This window comes from Ascaphus truei, chromosome 1 (genome assembly GCF_040206685.1).
Source record: "Ascaphus truei isolate aAscTru1 chromosome 1, aAscTru1.hap1, whole genome shotgun sequence".
In the NCBI taxonomy this organism is placed as follows: Eukaryota; Metazoa; Chordata; class Amphibia; order Anura; family Ascaphidae; genus Ascaphus; species Ascaphus truei.
Genome location: NC_134483.1, coordinates 158,434,745 through 158,461,252, shown reverse-complemented (window position 1 = coordinate 158,461,252; position 26,508 = coordinate 158,434,745). Strand labels below are relative to the sequence as shown.

The 26,508-nt window shown below is 45.5% G+C and overlaps 1 protein-coding gene across 1 annotated transcript in view; it reads left to right on the top strand.

The window, feature by feature from the left end:
- Positions 1-26,508, top strand: part of KDM4C (lysine demethylase 4C) — a 418,437-nt gene that overhangs the window by 296,759 nt on the left and 95,170 nt on the right. The window contains exons 13-15 of the mRNA XM_075596483.1: positions 10,718-10,899; positions 12,895-13,108; positions 18,671-18,747. Of these exons, the coding sequence (XP_075452598.1) occupies positions 10,718-10,899; positions 12,895-13,108; positions 18,671-18,747 (473 nt within the window). The remainder of the gene's footprint in view (positions 1-10,717; positions 10,900-12,894; positions 13,109-18,670; positions 18,748-26,508) is intronic.

Sequence of the window (26,508 nt, the reverse complement as noted above, 5' to 3'; positions counted from 1 at the left end):
TACTCACCGAACCAAAAAATCTACTCGCCACCTAGTCCCGCCCCCAGCCCCGCTTTTAAAAAAATACATAAATAAAATAAATGTAATAAATTCTTAGTAAGAAAATTCGTTTTTGACATAAGTTTATTTATTGTATTACATTATACTACAATTAGTCCTTGTTACGTGTGTGTCTGTGTGTGTGTGTGTAATTGTCGGATCTAGAAAAAAAAAGCCAGATGTGAATGACTAGTTTCCTTTACCAGTGTCTGGACGCCCCCACTCACAATATTTAAAGCAGCAATCCCGCCTGGGGTCTTACCAGATCCGCAGTCCCTCAATGTCCAGGTACTCTCATTCCCGCAATGTTATACATTGGAGGGTAGGTGTTCCTTAGCTGTCTTCTGGGTTAGGGAGGATTCCAATGTCTCCCGTGTGAAGCTTGAGTCAAATCTGGAAGAAAGCAGTATAGCTTATTTCGGTGTAGTATAGGACAGTTAAGATATATATATATATATATAGGGTAAATAAGATATCCAGATCCAGAGTGTGAGACAGAGAGAGGGTGGGTTAGAGACATAGAGAGGGTGAGACAGAGAGAGAGACCGAGAGGGGGGAGAGAGAGACCGAGAGGGGGGAGAGAGAGACCGAGAGGGGGGAGAGAGAGACCGAGAGGGGGGAGAGAGAGAGACCGAGAGGGGGGAGAGAGAGAGACCGAGAGGGGGGGGGGGGGAGAGAGAGACCGAGAGGGGGGGGGGGGGAGAGAGAGACCGAGAGGGGGGGGAGAGAGAGACCGAGAGGGGGGGGGAGAGAGAGACCGAGAGGGGGGGGGGAGAGAGAGACCGAGAGGGGGGGGGGAGAGAGAGACCGAGAGGGGGGGGGGGGAGAGAGACCGAGAGGGGGGGGGGGAGAGAGAGACCGAGAGGGGGGGGGAGAGAGAGACCGAGAGGGGGGGGAGTGAGACCGAGAGGGGAGAGAGAGACCGAGAGGGGGGGGGGGGGAAAGGTCGAGAAGGGGGGGGGAGAGACCGAGAGGGGAGAGAGGGTGGGTGACACACACAGAGAGAGAGGGTGGGTGACTAGGTGGGTTACACACAGAGAGAGAGAGGGTGGGTGACACACACACACAGACAGAGAGAGAGAGAGAGAGAGAGAGAGGGTGGGTGACACACACACACACACAGAGAGAGAGAGGGTGGGTGACTGACTGACTGGGTGGGTGACGGGGTGGGTGGTTGGACTGACTGGGTGGGTGGTTGGATTGACTGGGTGGGTGGGTGGACTGACTGGGTGGGTGGGTGACTTGACTCATTGACTGGGTGGGTGATTGACTGGGTGGGTGGGTGACTTGACTTTGACTTGGGTGGGTACTTGTGGTGTGACACACACACTCTCTCTCTCTCTCCCAACACACACATTCTCTCTCCCCTACACACACTCACACACTGTGGAGTATGAGGCACCGATCCGAGCAGGCCACCTTCCTCTGCACTCAACACCCGCCCCAGGCTGGCCAGCCCAGCAACCGGGAATGGTGGAAGAAGTGAACCTGTGCATGTGACAAAGCGCCAAGACTCTGCCCTCCAGCATCCACACCCCGTGCGCATCAGTACCTCCAGCCTGCTCCCTATGTGTGACAGTACCTCATCAGCTTCCCCCTCACACTCCGCCCGCATCGAGCGGGCAAGCATGGAAACTGGAGCGGGCAAGAATGGGAGCGCGTGACGCCAGCTAGCCGTGACTGCGTACCACAACTGCCCCGCTCCCCCCCGTGCCCATCTCCCGCAACCCGGGAGCGCAGGAGGCAAGGGGGAACCCCCTCTCCCTCCCGAGGAAAAAATCACCCCCCCTCCCAAGGAAAGGATCACCCCCCTCCCGAGGAAAGGATCACCCCCCCCTCCCTCCTGAGGAAAGGATCACCCCCTCTCCCTCCCGAGGAAAGGATCTCACCCCTCCCTCCCGAGGAAAGGCTCACACACCCCCCGGCAGACACACGCGCACACACACACACGATACAAGGGGGGGATGCATGAGAGGACATCAGTACTTACCTCTGTGTAGAGAAGGAAGGGCGGGCTTGACTGCTCAGCTCACATAGAGCATGACAGCGCGCCAACACGTGTCTGCCTAATCAGGAAGGGGGATTTTTTTTTTTTTTGGCCGGGCAGGGGATTTGAAACAAAACCGCGTGCACTGCTTGGCAGGTCGCCAGCGGCCTAAATCCAGTCGCCACGGGCGTGCGGGGGTCCTTATTTGTCGAGTACTGTATATATGTGTTTGTATATATATATATCTAATGAAATTGCTGACATTTTGCAAAAAAAAGCACTATCTCGGCGAAGCCGGCAAATCAGAGGAACAAGCTTACTCGTTGGTGTTATCCAACGAGCAAAAAGAAAAACCGGAGAGACTAATATATAAAGTAAACCAGGTAATTGGGCACTGTAAAATAAATAAAGTGCACTAAAACAGGGAGGTGAGTTTTAAAGAATCCAAGTTAGGGGACACCGAGCAGAGCACTCCATCTAATGCCCACTGGGAGGCAAATTCTGACACCGTCTCGTCTTGAGTGTACTCTGCCCGGATACGGGAGTGCACCAGTGCCCGGAACATCCCCACAATGTTTATTGGGACTTTCCCTTCCAAACACTGCCTCCTGGTCTTATATATGGCCAGCTTGGCCAATGCCAGGAGCAGGTTGGCAAGGAGGTCCTTGGGCTTATTGCCCCAGGACACTGGGCACGCATAAATAAAGATGTCGGGATCACGGCTACTATGAGTTGCTACCAACCTCCCTTGCAAAATGTTTTTTTTATTTTTATATGTGATCACAGCAGGTTTTATTTCAGTGGGAAAAATCTTTCTCCACATGCTCCAGCAAGTTGGCACAAAATACATAATTCTGTCCCTGTTGGTTGTTTAGCTTTAGAATGTTTCCTTCAATGTGGGACATACAGTGGAGCCGCTCGTACTGTTCCCAGCGACGTGATCATGCATGAGTTGCTGTAACCGCGCTGATTGTGGCCTCCGAGTATTAATGCGGCGGGAGGTCCCATTGAAAGGACTGGACCCCTCACTGAACCATCGCACGGGCCACCTCCCCCCACGCCTCTATTTTTTCAGAGTTTCTGTTTCAGTGCTGGAAACCGTAAGATTGGCTACATCTGTATAGTGTAGTCTTGCACAATCTTAGCAAGTTCAAAACCCAGACCCACAGTGTGTGTGTGTGTGTGTGTGTGTGTGTGTGTGTGTGTGTGTGTGTGTGTGTGTGTGTGTGTGTGTGTGTGTGTGTGTGTGTGTGTGTGTGTGTGTGTGTGTGTGTGTGTGTGTGTGTGTGTGTGTGTGTGTGTGTGTGTGTGTATGTGTGTCAATTGGAGTGCTACTGGAAAAGTGACCTCAAATACAGTATTCACCAGTAAACAAAGAAGCCCCAATGCACATCTAATGGGACAAATTATTTAGTTCATTTCTATACCTGTAGGTTTCTCAAAAGTATGCGTCATTTAGTGTGACCAAAACATGTCAAGCTTGCAACAGCGTCACGGTAAACCCATCTCAGCATGTCATACACTACCTATTTAATACCGTCTCTTGTATTTCTTCCACTGCATAGAGAAAAGAGGAAACAAAACAATAATATACCCAATGACATGCCATGCGTGACATGTATATGGTTGACAGGTGGCTTGTCCAAAAATACTGGACACAATGCTAAAATATTCGAGACCCCCAATACATATAAAAAATATAGCTCCCCCCAATTCATATACAAAATACCCCCACTACTTATAAAAAAATATACCCCAACCCAATACATATAAAAATATTCCCCAACCCCCCCAATACATATAAAAATATACCCCAACCCCCCCAATCATATAAAGATATACCTTGACCCCCCAATACATACAAAAAAATACCCCCAATACATATAAAAAATACACCCCCAATACATATACAAATATACCCAACCCCCCCAATATATATTTTAAAAAAAATACACCCCCAATACATAGAAAAATGATACTTACCTTGGAGATTGTCTCAGGTCAGGCCCGGTGGCTGCGGCAGGGCTAGTGGCTGCGGGGGTCGGGCGGTGTGCCTGCGGGTGGCGGTTACTGCGGGAGGGCCGTTGCTGTGGGAGGTACCAGTTGTTGCGGGGCGGTGGCTTCGGAATGGCTGGGGGGGCAGTGACTGCGGGAGGGCCAGGCGGCAGGTCACAGACGTTGCCGCCAGCCCCGGCTCTCCCCCGGCTCTCCCCCGCTGCAGGCTTCTCCCTCACTATCTGTCCTAACCCGAGGTGTCTGCTGCTGCTGCTGCTGTCACGTGCGCCGGGCCTCCCTCTAACGCCGGCGCGCCGGAACCTTATCCCAGCTGACTTTCGGCGTTGATGTTAGAGAGACCCGGCGCGCACGTCAGCAGCAGACACCTCGGCGTGCGACAGACAGGTAGGGAGATGCCTGCAGCGGGGGAGAGCCGGTGTCGGCGGGAACTGCTGTGACCTGCCGCCGGGCCCCCTGCAGCCACCCTGCGTTCTGAGAGAGGTAATACCGGACATTACCTTTCATTTTATACCGGACGCAGGGGCAAAAATACCGGGCTGTCCGGTTCAAAACCGGACACCTGGCAACCCAGGGACAGGGACTGTGTCTGCAAAATGTCTCTGTAAAGCGCTACGTAAAACTAGCAGCACTATACAAGAACAAACTATTATTATGCAGATTTGTATGCAGTATATATTTGTGGCAATTAAAGTGCTACTGGGAAATTGACTTCAAATATACACTATTAAACAAAAAAGCCCCAATACACATTCAGTGTGACAAATTGTTCAGTTCATTTCTATAGAGCTTCCTCTGGATTAATATGCTGTACTGATGCAGCGGCCGTTATTCGAACACATCACGGCGCCGTTTTTGAGTTCTCTGCTGTTCCCCACGCAGCATGAACACGGCCAATCGCCCCATGCACCCGCGCTAACACGGCCAATCGCCCCATGCACCCGCGCTAACACGGCCAATCGCCCCATGCACCCGCACTTATCGCGGATGTTTTGTTTGAATTTCATGGATTCTGTTTCTTGGTTTGCAATAAAATGGATGAATTGTAATGTGTACAGTGCTTTGCTACTGTGTCAATTTCATGTTTTTGAAAGCCAGAACACTAAAACTCATTTTTCTGCACTCGCCGCGCTCGCATCTTAGTGCGGGGAGGCTTGAATTCATCCCGCGGTTTCAAATCGGGATTCCGATGTACATGACGCGTGAAGTGTTCGAATAACGGCCGCTGCATCAGTAAGTACAAATATTGGATAAAGTATTGGTTGTCTAAATTTAGCATAGGTTGGACTTGATGGACTTCTTTTTTTCAACCTCATCTACTATGTAATATAGGGTTTTTTTTCTATGTTCTTCTATAGAAACATAAACATTGATGATATATAACCTCTTGGCGAACATATTCTGCTCACTTTCCTATATGTTGTGCTCCTCAAACCGTATTGGATCCTTGCCTTTCCTAAACACTTATCATAGCTTTGTGTCTACCCCAAGCAGTTTTGAATTACTTTAATGTACTATCTCCACCACCTCAATTATGAGCCTATCCCATGAATCAAGACCCTCTCTGACAGCAGCACTTCCTCACATTTCCCCTGAACCTCCTCCCACCCTGCAGTTTGAGTATGTCCTAATATGCACTTCTTTGCCTCTGATTATTAAGTCAAAAGGAAACATATTTCATTCATTTAAATAAGCAATTTATTTGATGTTATCATGTGCAGTCCAATCCCACTTTAGTTTTTTTTTCTCTCCATTGCTGAGGCTTTTTTTGGGGGGGGGTTGGGGGGGCTGCATACATTTTAGTTCTTACAGTAATAGTAAAATTATGAACATGCTTGTATTCACTTTCTTTTTCGTTTTTCTTCCCCCTTATTGTAAGACGGTTAACACAGAAACAATGGGGAACAGATCCATTGGTGTACTAGGTACAAACAGTAAAGGCTCCAAGCCAACATTTCTGTGCTGTGAGGTACAGCATTTGTATTTCCTGCATAACATTCCAGATCTGATACAATGACTCCCAGTGCTGAGATTATGCTCGAGTACCTGGGAGAATCACAGATGTTGTTTCATCCTTCTTAGTAGAGAATCTTGCAGCATAGAGGCAAAAAACATCAATGAAACAGTGAAATTGTTTGCAAAAGAAAAAAAATAAAGATTGCATTTGGGGCCACGGCTATTTGCATCTACTTGGTCAGATGACTACTGGCAGAGGCCAGCTCTGCAAATGGCCTCAATTATTTTTTCCTTCTGAAAACCACATTTTAGCTTGGTAAGGATTTTTTCCCCCACTGTGGATGGCATTCAAAGCAGAAAAGATTCTACCAGAAACTATAAAATCTAGGGCTGAAGTGGTCGGCCTCAGAAGAGTGGTGGGCAGTAAAATAGTGTCGTAAGCGGTTAAACAGGCTAGGATATCAAATGTGGGAACCCTGCCCAGTAAAGGATAAACATGTGCAGTTACTCGTCGTTGCTTTCTATTCCAGCATGCATCACGTTTAAGAGAAAGTGGGGCTGGAATGGCAAAGCTATGCATAGTTCAAGCTATAGTTCATGCTTGAAAACCAATAAACGTATTACTTTTTGTACCTAATTAATTTCCGAGTTTGGAAATGCTGGATTTTAGACGTTTCAATCCCACTTTTCTTTAGCAATCTGTGATAATGATTTTAAAATTGAGAATTCTTATGTGGGCAGATCTAGGATACGTCCTGTTGAAGGTATTTAGGGAATAGTGTTTGAAAACTTTACAATGCCTTACATGTAGGGTGAGCTAGGGGCTAATGAGACATTTTTGAATGGAGACGTTGAAATCAAAGCTTTCAGAACCACTGCTCAGGGTTAAGTTATTATACTAATGTGATGTGTATTTATATATGTAACAGGGTATGTCCAACTGTACCTGTTTCTCCCCCACATAGTGTATCTGCTATGTATGCCCTGTTAAGATCCAGGCATTAGCAGGTTAATCTGTGGGCCCGTGGGCCCCCTCTTGCTTCCCCAGAAAGTGAAGGAAGGTAGGTGGTGTCTAGTAGCCTGTGTACAGCCCCTTGTAGGTGGGTACAGTCTATGAGCCCGCCCCTTCCAGACGTTTCTAAGGGAGTAGGCTAAAGTTAGCGAGCAGTTCTTCTGAGCTCCTCATGGAGTGAGTAGGTAGAAGGAGTTCTCTTGGAGCTCCTGGTGGAGTGAGGAAGTAGAGGAGAATGCTACTCTACCCTTCTAGGAGTAGGTATGGGCGTAGGAAAGGTCTGGCTCTGATCCTGAAAGGGAGTAAGAGGACTATGAGTCTTCCCCATTGTGGGGCAAGCATGCCATTCTAGGCCAGCCGGCCTAGAGACAATCCAGACCAGAATGCCACAAGAGAATGGGCAGGCACCATCCAGAAGTCCTGCACTGCAGGATGCCAGAGAAATAAGAAACCCATACCTGCCAACTCACATGATCCCAGCATGTCACACACAGTTTTGACCCCCTTCTCACAGTCTCCCGGTGAAGTGTAGAAATCACACGGGCAGTGAAAGGGGGTGCCCGCTGGCTATTTACATGGTGGACCATGAGAGCAGGAGCGTGAAGACACTCTTTGCGTTGTTGCACTGGTGGGCGGAGTTTGGGATTACGTCGTTTGCTGGGTGTGCGGCGTTTGTGATGAAGCTGAACACGTCACTGCTTTGGGTGTGCTGAGCCTCACACATGAAACCAATGAAAACGTAACAAAAGATGATTAAAAAAAAAAAAAAAAAAACCTGAAAAGTTAGAAATAGATCAACACAATCAGGTTATCAACTAATTTTATTTTTTGGGGGGGGACTATGGATTAACAACGTACTACGCAGATTTTAGAAATAAGCAAAGAATGAATTGAACATGAAAATACTTTGAATACTAATAACATTCTGATTTCGTATCCACAAAACATGGCCTGGGTAAAGTTACCTAAGGAGATGGTGTTGAAAACTACCAGACTAAATTCAGCAAATAATTGGTTCTCAAATCTCGCATTTTTAAACAGCAGTAATCCAACAAAGATACAGCCCAAGTACTGTATAACGCAATGTGTGTGACTTTCACGCATTAGAATTGTATCTCGAGGTTTCACGAAGCATACAGTAAATCTCACACCTCTGGGAGCGGAATGGAACATCTTGCCGCAACCACCCTGCCACTGCCATTTAGCCGCCGCTGGACGTCTCGCCGCCGGCATCTCGCTGCAGCCATTTAGCTGCTGCTGTCGCCGCCACTAAGGGAAGTGCTTTAGCATTTATTAGTACTATGGGTTAACTTTAGGGGTTGTAGGGTTTGGTTTTTAGGGTAAGGGGGGGGGGACCGTCTAAGGTTTTTTGTGTAAGGGGACCAGGGTGAGGGAACCAAGTTAAGGTTTTTAGGGTAAGGGTAAAGTTAGGAGCTTATCTTGGCGGCGAACCAGCCAACGGCGATATGTCCCTGCAGTGAGGCGAGTGGCGGCTATACACTGGTGTCTTGGTCGCAGTGAAACGGCTGCGACCAAACGTCCCAGACCTAGGAGAGTCTGAGAAATAGTTCTAACCCTGCCCCATTCTGTCATTACCTCCACCACCCCCACCTTTGTCATTGACCCCCACCCGCAGGCGCCATTCCTGCTCTCACAAATGTCATTGTCCCGCCCCTGGCAGCTTATCCCCACCTCCTTCTGCAGACACGGATCCCCTGCTCTAGAGGTAAGGAGGGGTCTCATGCAGATCTCAAGCATGTGTGGGGCTCAGACTCTCACTCTGGAGTGGGGGACCCTTAATAGCTATGAAGATGCCATTTATAACAAGAATATATTTTGGTTGGCTGAGGATTCTAATCAAAATCATGAATAAACAACTTAGGCTGAGTCCCCGCTGGCGCTGAGTACGCTGGGTGTCCTGCATTTACGTGGGGGGGGATGGGCATTGCGGGTAGTTGAGCGTGCGGAATGTATAATTTTTTTTGTTTATCTAAACACCGAGCGCGGTGAGCGTGTGTGCGTGCGCGCACAGCGTGAGCGGGGACTTACATATATCTATGTAAGTAAGCGCCGCGCGCTCAACGCTAGCGGGGACGCAGCCTAAAACAGGAATAAGGAGCTGTTGCACAACATTATGGAAAAGTTGAGAATTTAGTGTTCTCTAGACCAGCGGTGTGCAAACTGTGGGGCGCGACCCCCAGGGGGGGCGCGACACTGCCGACGGGGGGCGCAGGGTTTACAGAGGCCCCGCGCGCTTCCCGAAGGCACTTAAATTAAGTGCCGGGGGAGCTGCAGGGCCTCTGTAAACCTAACTTACCGTGGCTCCGGCGGCTTCCTCCCTGTGTCGCCATGGCAACGCAGCGTCAAAATGACGCTGCGAGGTCATGTGACGTCACGTTGCTATGGCAACGTGACGTCATTACGCCGGAGCGCGGGTAAGTTGGGGTTGGGAGGGGGCGCGGGAGTGAGGGGACAGCCGGCAGGGGGGCGCAGGGAAAAAAGTTTGCGCCCCCCTGCTCTAGACTATAGATTTTGCTTAAGGATAATAAATGTCTCTGAATAACCACATTACTACAATATTATTTTGAATGATTAGTAGATAAAGGAATTATTTTTCTGTTCACTTGTATTTTATAAGAGGTCTTTATACTGTAGATGAATCAAGTTTAGGAGGATACCAGACCTCCAAAGTCTTTGTTTGATGTTCAAGAAGTTTATAATTAAATGGATGTGAAAATAAATTTATGTATATCAAAGTGAGAAGTGTTACATTTACCATGTGCTCTGAAAGGGCACCATGAAAGAAATATCCAAAAATAAATGCAGTTCATAAGAAATGAACCAATGTGTGAAGTGACATTTGAAGCTATTCAGAGGAAAAATATAGCTTAAGTGGTCTTCCTGCGGTACTAAGATATGCACCTTGAAATGAAAGAATTTCCCAGTGATTGGAATATTTTTCTATGGTTCGTTTCGTATGGGGGAAAAAAGCAACTTTGAACTGATAGAAACAGAAACATATGTATTATATATATTTAAAAATAAATCAATAATCATAAGTAGTGTTTGAATTATGTGAGGAAATACAAATAGAGAAAAATAGGAATTTAGACGTAAAAGCAGGAATAGAGTTAAAAACTGCATTTGGTACCAGGCATGCAATTTATGGGTGATTATTTTTGATCTAATGGTGTCGTTAGCTGAAATAGTAATGTAATAACATAATAGACCTTGTTAAAAAAGAAAAGAAAACCTGTCCATCAATTCGGCCTTTGTTAAATGCTAATTGGGGCAAAATACTCATTCTACATTTACAGGTACAGTATATTGCTACAGAGGCTCAAACAAAAAAACCCGGTGAGACATTTACCAATAATGGTAAAAACATCCTTACAGACTCCAGAAATGGCAATCTGATTTCTCCCTGGTTCAATGCTCTCTCCCTATGTTTGACATACTGCAAATATATATTGTATGTGTATTTTAATTTTTTGGGGGGTGGAATCTTGGCTCTGCACATTTGACAGGAGGAGAACGAATAACACTTATCTATATTATTACATCGTGACATTTAAGTATATTCTTTTTTTTCTGTTTATTGCTTATTCTTTTTTCTGTTTATTGCTAAGGAAGCAGCCAATATATTGCACACTGTAAATATGTTTGGAAATGGTATGAACAGCTATGATGTTATTCTTTTTTGGCCACAGAATTGTCTGAAAGTCCATTAGTAGATGATGATGTGCAGGAATCGGAGTTTTGGGCCAAACCTCTTCTTCACCTCTGGCAGAAAAGGCTGCACAGTTTTGCTGCTGAAAGAGAGTACAATGCATCTGTTTCCAAAAACAAACCATACTGCGCCATTTGCACTCTCTTTTTGCCTTATCACAAGGTAAGACTTAAATGAGGAGTTGAATCTTAAGGGATCAGCTTGTCAAGCAGTATGACCTTCCTCGTTTCCGGATAAACAGTTGGTTTCTAACACAAATATATCAGTTCATTCACTGAAATACTCTGTAATTGCATATAACGTTCTTAATAGCATTCACCCAGCAAGAAACACTTAATCTGTGGCGCACTCTAAGGAATAACTTCAGGGAGCTTCCATGAGGTTTTGAATTGAGGGAACCATAACTTTTACGAGACGATTTAAACAATCGCATGCATTTTCTCCTTCGCCACCGACAGTGTCAAGTATGTTATCAGTGGACGTTTTATGTGAACAAAGTCATTTGCCTGTTTTAAGATGTGTCATTGCTCTCACTATTTCCTAATTGCTGCTGATCCTGAGTTGGGAGAACATTCCAAATATGTTGATTTTAAAAATGTACAATGCAGTATGTAAAATGAACATTGTTGGTTTCCTGAAACCTGACAAAAGTTTGGAAATGCAACGTGTCTCTCCCATACCTTGAAGCCCTTGGGTTTATTATATATGTATCACAACCAGGATCTAGTGTTCTCTCATGGTGAATATTTTTACGTTTTGTAATTATAAGGTCACAAGTTCAGAATAATAGTATATGATGTGAAATACATCTATTTCAGATCTGATTTGCGATTTAAACAGTAATCCCAACCAATTATTTTTTTTTTACATATTTTCTGTACTGGGAGATCCCCAGGAGCAGGTCTGTGATCCCCCTAAGTCTGGGGACCCCGATTCCTTGTCGGTTTTTGTGCCAGTGAGAGAGACATAAAACGACAAATATGGCTGCGCAGTGACTAATAGAAGTCTGTAACGTCGTCTTCTGATGACGCCATGACTTTCTTTTGGCCATCTGAAGGAAGCCTGACCCCAGGGCCATTTTGTGCACAGGGAGCAGATTATCTGTTATGGGCAGTACCATGGGATCTGGGGGCTGCCCTGAACTTTGGGGACCACAGAGCAGACTTTAGGGACCATCCTGGTTCAGATAAGATTCTTTAAAAATCCCCAAAATTAAGTTGTGTGGATTGTTGCTTTCAGCAATGGTTTATGGGTAAGAGATTTGTGTTGTCCCTACAGGGAGACCCAGAAAAGTTCATTTGACATGGTTCTTATAGCAAATGTCCATATTTTTTATGATGTATAAAAGAGAGTAATTTTAGTTTATGTAACTTCATGTAATGTTTAGCATTTGTGATTTTTAATTACCATAGTTATATACAGTATACTGCTGCACAGCATGTAATCTATATATTTTTAATGCTTTGGAACAGTCATGTTTTGCCTCTGTCTTCGTGACCATGTATATTGTTGCAAAAGGGCTATAAAATAATTCCAGACCCTGCAAGAGCAAATTACATCTTAATATCCTTGTATGAGGCTTAGAAATTATTTGAGTTATGGGTACCAGTAATGACGGGCAAAATAATATAAAGTGGTGTACCTATAATGCGAGTACAAGGGAGGGCAGCTCTCTTCCTAAACTTTCAATCCACTCCAAAAAAGTACAGTATGCTCACAAGGGACGTGCAAGTCTTGCATTATCGGATAGGATTTCTTGCATTTAAAATCTATAAACTTAAACGCACTTATTTCTTCCACTTTTTTTTAACATATATTAACATGAGACAGACAAACTAGCATACGGCATAGCTTGTATATTCTTAATGAAGGACCACTTTGATTAAAGCTAGGTTTACGTTTGGGTTAGCTCCATGTTACATTTCAGCAGGCCAGGATTGTGTGACCTGAACAGAAATGGCTATGATTTAATAACGGGGGTAAAATGATGACGATGATAAAGCCAACCGAATTTGCAGCAGTTTTTGTTCATTGCATTAGTTATATATATTATTATAATTATTTGCTCTGCAATTATTGGAGGTAAAGTGTATTTACATTTGTTTACGTTTACGTTTACGTTTAATTTACAGCATGTGGGGTTTGTGTGTTTTTCAGTCAGACACCTATAACTATGAAATTCAGTCATACTGGGAAAGTGTATCAAATGGGATAACTCCATCCGATCCGAAAACAAAGCCTTTGATCCCAGAGATGTGTTTCATATACAGTGAAGACAATACAGAGCACTCACCTCCGAATGCCTTTATCAAGGATGATGGAAGAAGTCAGCTGCTTACCTGTACAGAGTGTTCTGTGCAGGTTCATGCAAGTAAGAAGAACCCACCCGTCTGTATATTCTGTTTCATGTGTATCTCGACTCACAGGACATTTTATAGCTTTTATAATTATTCATGTCATGAAATACTGGAGGAGTTTGCATCCCTTTTCTCCACTGGTACAACCATTCAATAGAATCGGTACTTTAGACTACTTAAGGATGGTGTTCAGTCTCAGGTAGGCACCTCTCGTGTGTAAAAAGTAGCAACAAAAAAAACAATCATACAATATTGTAGGCCCCTTATGTATCTACAGTAGTGGCAGTGCCCTATACATTTTTTTTTTCTCGTGTGCTATTTAGCAGTCAGGTGTTCTAAATACTAATGAACACACATTCCCAGCAAGCTCTAACTCCAGAACCCACCACATTGTGTGTGTGTATGAATATATATATATATATATCTATATATATATTACACACACACAGTGGTTGACAAATCACCCAAAAATCTACTCGCCGAACCAAAAAATCTACTCGCCACCTAGTCCCGCTCCCAATCCCGCCCTGCTTGGTGTCGGCCATGAGGAGGTCGCCACGGGGTCAAATCCAGTCGCCACGGGGTCAAATCCAGTCGCCACGGGCCTGTATTTTAATGGATTTGTCGAACACTGTGTGTGTGTGTGTGTGTGTGTGTGTGTGTGTGTGTGTGTATATATATATATATATATATATATATATATATATATATATATATATATATATATATATATATATACACAGGTAAACCCCGTTATAACGCGGTCCTCGGGGTCCACCCCGAGACCACCGCGTTAATAACGGGGTCGCTTTAATTTGAGAAAAAAAAATGGCCGCCGCGTGCCTGTTCGGGAGGGAGTGAGGAGGGAAGGAAGGAAGAGGTGTCCGGAAGCCCTACATGCGGGCCACATGCCTCCTCCCTCTCCCTCCCAGCCCTCTCCCTCCCAGCCCCCTCCCTCTCCCTCCCAGCCCCCTCCCTCTCCCTCCCAGCCCCTTCCCGCGAGAGGGAGGCCCGGGGAACAGAAGAAAAAAAAACTGCCGAAGTCATCAGCTCCGGCGCGAGAGGGAGTCCCGGGGAACAGGTGATCAGCCGCCTGGACCCCTGCAGCACCAACCTCCCCAGCACCGTCACCACCCTCCCCCTCGCAGGACCGGGCCCCAACGCCCCGCCGTAGCGCAGGGTCGTCCTGCCACTCCGCCGCATCGCAGGGCCCTGCCACCCCCCCACCCCCCAATGATGTCCCACCCCCCACCCCGGGCCGTACCGCCAACCTACCCCCACCTACCTGCCCCCCCGCACTGCACCGGGCCATCCCACCAGCCCCCGCAGCATCGGGGGCCCCCGCACTGCACCGGGCCATCCCACCAGCCCCTGCAGCATCGGGGGCCCCCGCAGCCATCACCCCCCTCCACCGCAGCACCACCCCCAGCGGCACGCAGTGCCCCCACCCTGTAGCCCCATGCCTGTGTTTGTGTGGTTTGTGTGGTGTGTGCGGTGTGAGCAATGAGCAGTGTGTCAGTGTGTGCAATGACCAGTGTGTGCGCAGTGTGCAGTGTGAGCAATTAGCAGTGTGTCAGTGTGAGCAATGAGCAGTGTGTCAGTGTGTGCAGTGTGAGCAATGAGCAGAGTGTGTGCTATGTGAGCAATGTGCAGTGTGAGCAATGAGCAGTGTGTGCAGTGTGCAAAAAAAAAAAATTTAATTTTTTTTTTAACGGGAGCCACGGGAAAACCGCGTTATAACCGAATCGCGGTATAGCGAGGCGCGTTATAACGGGGTTTACCTGTATTTGTGTATATATATATATATATATATGTATTTATGTGTATATATATATATATATATATATATATATATATATATATATATATATATATATATATATATATATATATATATATATATATATATATATATATAACAGCAGGCACTTCAGAGGCTCCAAAGAAATAGGTGCTTGTTCAACAAAAATAACAGGAAACCAGGTGTCCCACCAAGGAGACAAAAAACAGCACTCAAGGTATATTGCAAAAGTGTATTTAAAAAAAAGCAGGCACATATAAATCCAATGTTTCGGTCCTGTATAGGACCTTCCTCAGGGGCGTGCTGGAGAACACTGCCCAAGGAAAACATATATACCCATCACCCACCTGTGTGCATAATCAAGAACCAGCTGATTGTAATTAAAAACGGGAGTACTGTAGGCGCATGGGAGCAATGTCATCACTGTGCAGCAGCCCAGCCTCACCACTCCTCTGTTTACACTTAGCTATCAATGCCAGACACACCGCACATGTGCGCCTGCGGGTGGAGCCAGTGAGCACATCAGTCATTCTAAGGCATCCGCTGTTGCCATGGCGACGCAACTAAAGCGTCTGTAACCATGGGAGTGTAGGCAGAAGCAGACTGCAATAGGGAGTTATCATTGCCCCTGCTCCCTATTGCATGACTGGTGTGCTCACTGGCTCCACCCGCAGGCGCACATGTGCGGTGTGTCTGGCATTGATAGCTAAGTGTAAACAGAGGAGTGGTGAGGCTGGGCTGCTGCACAGTGATGACAGGGCTCCCATGCGCCTACAGTACTCCCGTTTTTAATTACAATCAGCTGGTTCTTGATTATGCACACAGGTGGGTGATGGGTATATATGTTTTCCTTGGGCAGTGTTCTCCAGCACGTCCCTGAGGAAGGTCCTATACAGGACCGAAACGTTGGATTTATATGTGCCTGCTTTTTTTCAAATACACTTTTGCAATATACCTTGAGTGCTGTTTTTTGTCTCCTTGGTGGGACACCTGGTTTTATATATATATATATATATATATATATATATATATATATATATATATATCTTATACTATATTAGTGAAAGCACTGTATGTTTGTTTGCCTGCCTGCCTGCCTGCATGCATGCCTGCCTGCTGGATGTCCGGTGTCCCTAGCGGCAATCTCATTGGTCCCTTGGCCCGCCCGCCCCCGCACACCTCTCATTGGCCTCACACACTCACACCACCCCCTTGGCCCGCCCCCCACACCTCTCATTGGCCTGAGGCGGAGTGACGGGCCAAAGGTCCAAAAAAATAAAACACACACACACACACACACACACACACACACCTCTCTCCCCTCTCCAAATCACCTTTTCCCCCTCCCCAGCGGCATCACCTCTTCCCCCTCCCCAGCGGCATCACCTCTTCCCCCTCCCCAGCGGCATCACCTCTTCCCCCTCCCCAGCGGCATCACCTCTTCCCCCTCCCCAGCGGCATCACCTCTTCCCCCTCCCCAGCGGCATCACCTCTTCCCCCTCCCCAGCGGCATCACCTCTTCCCCCTCCCCAGCGGCATCACCTCTTCCCCCTCCCCAGCGGCATCACCTCTTCCCCCTCCCCAGCGGCATCACCTCTTCCCCCTCCCCAGCGGCATCACCTCTTCCCCCTCCCCAGCGGCATCACCTCTCCCCGCTCCAAATCACCTCTCCCCGCTCCAAATCACCTCTCCCCGCTCCAAATCACCTCTCCCCGCTCCAAATCACCCCTCCCCGCTCCAAATCACCTCGCTTCCCGCCTCCCCGCTCCAAATCACCTCGCTTCCCGCAGCTGCCACGCGGCGCGTAAGATGGCGGACCCCCTTCCTCCCTCGCGGCGCCGAGTCAGACGGTGGCGGCGCCCGGAAGTACAGGTAGGTGTCGCTCCCCACCTCCGGCGCCAAACGGAACTGAGAAAGGGCGCATCAACTGAGGTGTGTGTGTGTGTGTGTGTGTGTGTGTGTGTGTGTGTGTCACTGTCCACTGCCCCCCCCTCCTATCCACTGCCCCCCCCTCCTGTCCACTGCCCCCCCCTCCTGTCCACTGCCCCCCCCTCCTGTCCACTGCGTCCCCCCTCCTGTCCACTGCGTCCCCCCTCCTGTCCACTGCGTCCCCCCTCCTGTCCCCCCTCCTGTCCACTGCCCCCCCCTCCTGTCCACTGCCCCCCCTCCTGTCCACTGCCCCCCCCTCCTGTCCACTGCCCCCCCCTCCTGTCCACTGCCCCCCCTCCTGTCCACTGCCCCCCCCTCCTGTCCACTGCCCCCCCCCTCCTGTCCACTGCCCCCTCCCTCCTGTCCACTGCCCCCCCCCTCCTGTCCACTGCCCCCCCCCTCCTGTCCACTGCCCCCCCCTCCTGTCCACTGCCCCCCCCCTCCTGTCCACTGCCCCCCCCCTCCTGTCCACTCCCCCCCCCCTCCTGTCCACTGCCCCCCCCCCTCCTGTCCACTGCCCCCCCCCTCCTGTCCACTGCCCCCCCCCTCCTGTCCACTGCCCCCCCCCCTCCTGTCCACTGCCCCCCCCCTCCTGTCCACTGCCCCCCCCCTCCTGTCCACTGCCCCCCCCCTCCTGTCCACTGCCCCCCCCCCTCCTGTCCACTGCCCCCCCCCTCCTGTCCACTGCCCCCCCCCTCCTGTCCACTGCCCCCCCCTCCTGTCCACTGCCCCCCCCCTCCTGTCCACTGCCCCCCCCCTCCTGTCCACTGCAGGAAATGCAGGGGGAGGAATCCATGCCTTTGAGGCGCCCCCCCCTCCCTTTGACGCCCCCCCCTCCCTTTGACGCCCCCCCCCTCCCTTTGACGCCCCCCCCTCCCTTTGACGCCCCCCCCTCCCTTTGACGCACGCACGCACACACTGACTGACGCGCACACAAAGCCTGACTGACGCACGCACACACTGACTGAGGCACACACTGACTGTGTGTGCGTCAGTCAGTCTGTGTGTGTTTGTGTTTCTGCCTCAGACTCACTGACGCGCGAGCAAACACACAGTGACTGACGCACACACGCTACATGAAGCTGTAAAGGAGGGAGGGAGGGGGGGGACTGGATTGATGTGAATGGGGGACAAACAGAGAGAGGGGGGAGGAGAGAGAGGAACGGGAACATTACATCCCGGGCAACGCCGGGTCTCTCAGCTAGTATATATATATTTGTGCCAAAAGGAGTGCTACTAAGCGTGACCAAATATATACAACAAAAGACAAAAATATCCAATATGACAAAATACACAGTTAAATACTTCAATGTTGGTATTCTCATGAGGAAGGGTAATTTAGTTAAACCCTTTGGCCAAAGTGTTATAAACCTGCAGCCACTTCACGGCATGACCAGTATATTCGGGACCTAATACTACCTGTGGACGCAGGTTTTTCCATGAGGTAAATGAGAATTTTCAAAAATATTAAGCACCTGTTTACAAGAGCGCAACATTTCTGCTTTAATGTGACCCCTGATCTTTCTATTGGGTTAACTCTACATTTTATCATTTTGAAAAAGTGTAGGCCTGAAACTCTAAGCATTAAATACAGTTACTTACACATAAGCATTTAACAGTTTGCTTTCTCAATATGATACAATGTGTATATCATGTGCAGTTATTTCGTACAAGGTGTACTGTCTCATAGGAGAACCCTTGATATGTGTCTGAAATGCCAAGGACACTTTGTCTTGGTTATTTTCACTTTACGGCTGTCGTGTTCTTGCTCCATCCACCACTAAGTTTCTTGAAGATTCAAAGACCAAAAGGGGCAGAATGAATTAACGACGTTCTCTCATTGCAGGTTGTTATGGTGTTCCTTTACATGAAATTCATGATGGATGGATGTGTTCTCGATGCAGAATTGGAGTTTGGACAGCAGTAAGTTGCATCATTTATTTTTAGACTCTGTGCATGACAGACTAGCATAAAAGGTGATATTCAACAGCTGAGAACTGACTAAAAACCTAGTATTATTGCAAATAAGATATTTTTTTCCCCTACCAGCAGCTGAGAAGCTGCACAGATTGAATGAATGAAGAACACATTTAACACTAAAGCAGCACTTGGGTGTATACAGTACAACCATCTGACTTGCGACTTTTTGCTGAATACACAGGACGTTGTTCTGCACTTGGCACTATGGATAAATATCCACAAGATGGAGATAATTATCTGAGTGACCAAACAAAAGCATAAGTTAAACCCACAGCCCAGACAATTCAGCTGTATTATCACAAATCACACTACGTTTAAGGATGAGGTTTTACAAATACCCTGTAAATTGTACAAGTGAAGTCCGTTGTGATGCAGTGAAGGGAACAAGCAGACTGAATTGTTGTCTGTGAATCAATATACTATTTGGGATCTTCACCTTTTATGTCTGTCATTATAACTACTCTACCTTTATCTCTTTCTGATGCCATCATTCATTATAAGCACTGCTCTGTGAAGGGTAAAGACTAAGAGGACAAGTGATGATGGCTCTGAGTGACTTCTGATTGTGACTTCCTCAATCTCTGCCTTGTGACTGTAAACTGTATTGTTACCTTACCACAAGAAATTTACACATGACCCAACATAAATTGACTGCTGCCCTATGGAAAACCTATGGGGCACAGACGATTTAGGCAAATGTGTCCACAGTGCCAGTTCATTCTCATGTCGCAGCTCTTTATTGTACTCTGTATTTATTCCTTAGCAAACACAGTAGGGATACATCCTAGTTTTGTCACACATAATCCACTTATGAGACTGTTAAATACAAATGTACTGTATGCTGTGCCACACGGGAAGCAATCTTGTAGAACACTGTGTACACTACTTACTTTACTATACAAATACACTTTATTTGCATTACTTATAGACAAGTCTTATTTCATCCCTGGATTTGTTCACCCCTGTGTTAGACTATTATTTTCCACAGAATACCTTTAGAGATTATTATTTTTTGCTTGATAACACTTGTAGGCTACTGTGAGAAAGCTTATTTAGTCAATTATTCTTCACTTTATTCTTAAAGTGAAAAGCACAATTGTATTTCTCATTTTATATTATGTTTTGTAGGTTTAACTGGAATATGTTTTTATTGTTCTTGCTTTCTTGGCACCGTGGAGCACATCTGTATATAAATTACAGCATACTATGTGTGTAATATTCTGGTACCTGGATGTTACAGAAAATTGTGCAAACATTGGCCAAGCATATATTACCATTTTAGCGTAAACTCTGATCTCTACCTATGCTGTTCACTGAGATTACAGTACAGCATATGGAAATCTATCTGCTAAATATATGGGGTCGATGTATCAAAAGAATGAGGTTAAACACACACCATAAATGAAAAAAGGGTCTTATACCATTTATTTTTATTATTGTTATTATTAAGTGATCAGGTGAACAATGTTTCAAGTACACACAACTTCGTCCTCAGGTAAAATACTGATGAATTGGTTGTGTACCCCTGAATTGTTGTTCACCTGGTCTCATAATAATAATAACAATAAATGGTCTAAGTAAGACCCTTTTCCCATTTATAGTGTGCGTTTAACATTTTTTTGTAATCACTAGATATTTATTAGTCGCAGTTTAAAGGTGATTTTGTCACTTAGGTGTGCTGTACAAGGCAAATATCTTTTCTTTTGGGTCTATGTATCAAGGCAACAATTGTGCTATTTGAGGGCATATGTATTAAAACAATATGATTTTCTCCTTTGATAAGTCAGTTTTTTTGTTGTTTTTTTCACCGTTGTTGCTTTGACACATAAACATTGCAAGTCCCTATTATGTGAGTTCCTCGGCGTTCTCCAATGAAGAATCATTGGTCAACATGTCGATCACTGCGTCAGCCTGTCACTTACATTTAAGAGCAACTGTTATCAATTGTCTGAAGACGGCAAAGAATACCAACGGAATTCCTGTAAAGGAAAGGATTTTTTTTTTTTTTAAATTGAGTTTATTTTTTATTTCAATTTGTTAAATTTACTTACAGATTCTTACAAATAACAGTATTACAGTATTTTTGAAACATAGAAAATGGAGTTCTGTATGTTTTGAATAATTATCTGTAGCATTACTAACCCCACCCCCCCCCCCCCCCCCCCCCGCTACGGGAGATTTTTCCTAGGCTACAGGTACTTGTGGTGCTGGTTACCCGTGAGGGTCCAGGAAAGCTTCGCTTCCACGATGTTGTGGGGAACAGGACAGGCTTTAGGTGATCCTCAGGTTCTTTTCATTCAGTAACAGCGCCTCCAGTCACAGCAGGTTACAGCAAAGCTGCACACAGTCCCTTCCATGACAGTTCTTTTCTCTTATACTTCTGTTCAATAGACTGCGACTTAGCCAGACGTATATAAAAGGGGTCTTTATTTGATACAGCCACTGGAGATGGTATTACAGAGTTTGTATATAGTGGAGAATGTGTTTCAGGCCCTTGGATGGTTTTGGTCAGCAGATAATGTTGAGGCCTTGTGCTATGCACAGATCTTGGTTCCCTCAGCCCCAGGAGGGGCTTCCCCGGGTGGGAAGGCACTGACTGTATAATTTGGAAGTCATCCTCCCTAATGCAAAAGGGGAGGGCACAGGGTCTGCACCATGATTGGCTGCAAAACAGACCCAGTGTCACCACCTCTCCACTCGGGGAGGCTGTGTGAGGGGGGTAAACCCCACAGGATAGCCTGTCACTGCCTGTAGCTACTAGGACCTTACGTGACAGGAGGGCAGAAAGATAGTCTTGACCAGCCATGACGAAAAAAGGGGATAACCGGCGCCAATAAAGGTTAAATACCAAACCAATAAAGGTGTGACAGTCCAAATGCAGTCCTTGAGATGATGAAAAATGATGATTCTCACCTCAGCAGAATATATGTGGAAAAAGAGAAAAGAAAAACAGATAATGGTACTTCAAGGGATGTCATTCACATCCCTTGAAGAAGTACGCGCATGCGTACGAAACGCGTCGGGAAGTTTCGAGTTTTTAGAGTGTTTCCAGGTCGTGGTGAAGTCTGCAGTCCCAAAAGGAGAAATCTGCAGTCTTCAAAGTGCTACAACCGATTTGCGGTGGTATCGCGGTTGCTGAGGAGGACTGGAGGAAGTGAGCCTGTGGTGGGACTACAGCGGAGGAGACGTCACGTCCGCCCAGAGGCCCCGTCATCTGAGTCACCTGCCTCCCATCCCGGTCACGTGTGGACGCCAGGCAAAGTGCTCCGGTCGCCATCTTGAGAGCCACGCTGCATGCATCCAGTTCGTTGCCTTAACCTTTCCAGCATCTTGTGAGTAGGGTTGTAATTTTACCCCTCCGGATGCGGTTTATGCACCTTCCACACCATAATAAATTTGCTTTTTATTAATATTAGGACGTGCTAGTGTTTTACGTTTGTATGTCTTGTATGTCCCATATTGTTAGTCCGTGTCCACCCCCCCAGTGTTGATTTACTGCACCATTATCTGTTTTTCTTTTCTCTTTTTCCACATATATTCTGCTGAGGTGAGAATCATCATTTTTCATCATCTCAAGGACTGCATTTGGACTGTCACACCTTTATTGGTTTGGTATTTAACCTTTATTGGCGCCGGTTATCCCCTTTTTTCGTTTTGTCACTCTGACTGGTTGTACCACGAGTCATTTACCTGGCTGCTTATACACTTTATATTCTCATTCGATATATTATTAGCGCTGTTTTGCACCTATCTTTTTTCTGTGATTTCCTTGACCAGCCATGGAGATACTGTATATATATATTCCTAAAGCAGCAGTCCCCTCATTTTTCTTTTTACTATTGCCTGAGCTAGTGTCGATCTAATGGTTGGGAACTCAATTTCTGACATACAGGTACTTGCTGCTGTGTCCAGTGGAAACAAAATGGCTATTGGGGTCTCTCCTGCATGCAACAGAGAGCCACAGTGTCCCTTATTGGTTATCCTACAGCCATATTTGTAGGGGTTTTTTTTAATGTTAAAAACTGGTGCAAAAAACTGCAAGTATCTTTGGAATCAGGGGATCCACCGAGGTTGAGGAACTTAATATTTGTTCCTAGTTTAGGTATTTTGAAAAGAAAAATGCAGCTATTTGAAGGGGATTGATCTTTTCCCACTACTGTATGCTGTGACTGGCCTATATTGTCCTCCATATACAGTGCCCCCTGTCTAGCATATGCTTTGCAAAATCTAGTTTTTCCGTTAGCAGGAAAAAAATGCTAAAATATATAATGTATGTTGTATATTTTCCATTGAGTAAACCGCTGCCATTATGTACTGCAAAATGCAGTCATAAGACAAAAAAGGCTAGGCTGCATTGTAAAGTAGAGTAATTTATTATAGCTTGTACATTTTATTCTTTCTAATGAAATGCATAAAGCTGGAATGGAATGCATTTATTGACCTATAAACTATATTTACTGCACCCTGTTTCATAAAACAGCTTTGTCATATTCACTTTTTTCTTGGTTCCTTTTCCATGTTGCTATCCATAGGAAATTGAGAAATGGGGTAGATTCTGCACACCAAAAAAATAGAAAAATATATGATACTGTTACCGGTGATTCTGGTTCCAAAGACAACCTGCAAATAATCCAGACTTAATTCAATATAGTATAGATGAATCGGGGCACTACGAATTTTTGTAAAGCAAAATGTATATTGTGCCATGAAGAAACACGTTTCGCCTGTTATTACTTCACTTTAAAAAGGCCAGGTAAGAGGCTGAAACGTGTTTCTTCTTGGCACAATGCATTTTGCTTCACAAAAATCTGTAGTGCCCTGATTCATCTATACAGTAGGGCCCCACTCATACGGCGCGTTAGGTTCCAGACCCCCGCCGAGAAGCGGAACATAGCCTAGACGAAAGCGCCCATAACGGCATGAAACGCGTAGATGGAGGACATGGTTTACCTGTCCATGTGTGTGCAGTAATAAAGCTTTTTTCTTTAACTTGGATTCTTGTGCTCTGATTATAGTCACACTACAGTGGCTCAGGATATTTTCTCTCTCTTGGTGCAGAGCGCACAAATGCTATCTTCACCTCCGACATTCCTTCCCTCCTCACTCCTATTCCTACTCCGTCCCAGAATGCAGCATTCCGGAAGCAAACGGAGTGTATGTGCAGATGAGTGGCGGGCAGCGGCCAGATGAAAGCAATCTTATTCATGTTTGCAAATTAAAAATACATGTGTGAAGTCAGGAAACCTTTATTTATAAAACCGCCATATTAGCATAACGCTGAAAAGCGGGGCCCTACTGTACTATATTGCTATCCATAGGAAGACAAAAGTTGTAAATGCTATACGGTCATCTTAATTGATGCGATTGGCAAAAATAAACTACTGTATTTACAAATAAGATTTTTTTTTTTTTTTGTATGAAGTTCTGTGATTATAACGACTGAAGGCTAAACTACCTCTTATAGCAGGGGTGCTCAACTTCAGTCCTCAATAGCCACCTACTGGTCATGTTTTAAGGATATCCCTGCTCCGTACAGGTGGCTCAATCTGAGCCACGGATTGAGCCACCTGTACTGAAGCAGGGATATCCTGAAAACTCGACCTGTTAGTGGCCCTTGAGGCCTGGAATTACCCGCCCCTGTGTTATAGAGTACTTTGATTACTGGAATACCCGTTGTATGTCAAGGCATTATCAATTATTCACCAGCTTAGGGCAGGTACAAGCAGCTAATAGTACACATTCCTGCAATTGATCTGATCGCTAGCACTAGAGAAGTTAAACATTGCATCGTAAAATAGACTCCCAAATACAAACAGAACTGCAGAGCCACATTTTGAAATCCATAACGATTGAGCTGTACATTTGCTGGTGTTTCTTTGGAAATTAAACACACCGAAAGTACAGTATGATCCTTTAACACAAAGTTCACAAAGCAGAGGAAGTGCAGAATTATATTTAAAGATCGCACATGTATGTAATGAATTCTTTCAGAATGTTTGTCCATAACTGAGCTCGCCATATTGAAATAATCGATTTGGTGGACCCTGTTGCTTTAAGAAGGGAACTCTGCTTCTAACGAAAAATTAACAAACCTTGTCATTTTTTTTGTAGGCACTAATGAGATTTTTCTACTTGGTGTGAAATGTTGCTATTCTTGAACAAGACATTTTGGTATAGCCTTTAGGAAGGTAACTGCTGCACAGAACAGTCTTGGAAATTTCACATTAATCAATCATTCTGTTACAGTTCATCAGTCACTTAATTTGTGGCGAGGTGTACAGCGTATGATCCCCACTTGTCCTCTATTCTCCCCATGTGTAACATGAGCAATCGAGGTGGGTCAGGTGGTTCTTGCCTTCCGTTTCTTTGTTGCTATTTTATTTATTAGTAGTAATGGCTTTCTACTGTAGTACTGTAGTTCATTCAATATTAGATGGTTTCAAAGGAGGTATTACAAACACCAACAAGTTCCCACCAATTTCTGTTCACATTATCATTCCTATCCATGTACAATATCCATCACAATAGCATAATGCATTTGAACCTTTAAAAAAATATTGTCTAGGGTTTTGAATTTGGAAATGTAAAAAAAAAAAAGCCTTTAATAATTGTACTGTACGTGTATAGAAATAAATGGCTTAGCATTAAGCATGTTGTAGACTTGGCTATAGCATAATTTGTGTTTTTGGGTGTAGCATATTAACGTGTTTGGGCTCACCCAAAACTTGCTTTGTAAACAGTGGATTATAGTAACTGTTAATTTGTTTTGATGTGCAAATATAAGCTGATTTTAAATATAAAAAATACTGAGATGGTTATATATTGTTTATATTGAACTAATGATATTGCATATCTGGGATAAGAGAGCTCACACCTGGGAATAATTCTTGTGTGTACTCTACACAGGGTAAATAATGTAGTAAAAAGTAGTGTAACCATACCAGACACACACTGAGACCCGAAGGTCACATTTTCCAAATCTAAGTCGTAATGCAGCAGTTGGCGCTGATCAATATTTTTTTCGCATTTTGAACTTCCTTTCAGAGATCTCTTCTTGCCCTTTCTGGCGCTGTTTTAATTTTTTTAAATCTGATTCTCCATTCAGGAGATATGTGTTGGAAATATTAATTGTCCTGACAATTCTTCCTCCATAACATTGCAAAGATACACCCCTTTCCTCCTGCTAAAACTCAACACAGACCCTCATTCTCTTCCGTCTTGACTATAGTAACCCTCTACTGTCCGGTGCTCCTGCCTCTCACCTTTCTCCCCTTCAATCTGTCCTAAACACTGCGGATGGTATCACTAGGCTCCTAAATCTGTCTTGGCTTCTCTCCTGCTGAAATCTTCTCCTGGCTTCCTATTAAATCCCATATTGTTTATAAAATTCTCCTAGTCCCTTTTATGGTTGTACACTTTTCTGCCCCTCCTTACATCTCAGCGCTAATTTCTCTCTATGTACAGTACCTGCTCACCTCTTGCATTCTACTCAAGGATGGCTTCGGTCTACCATTTTTGTATCTAAAGCCCTCTCCCGCCTAAAACCTTTTTCTCTCCCCCACTCCTCTTGAATATCCTTCGTCTTAATATCCGTCAAGCACCCTCTCTCTCCACCTTTAAAGCCTGTCTTAAAACACATGTTTAATTAAGCATTTGTTAGTTTTATACGTCTCATGCATTTGCCATGACACCCTGCATACACAC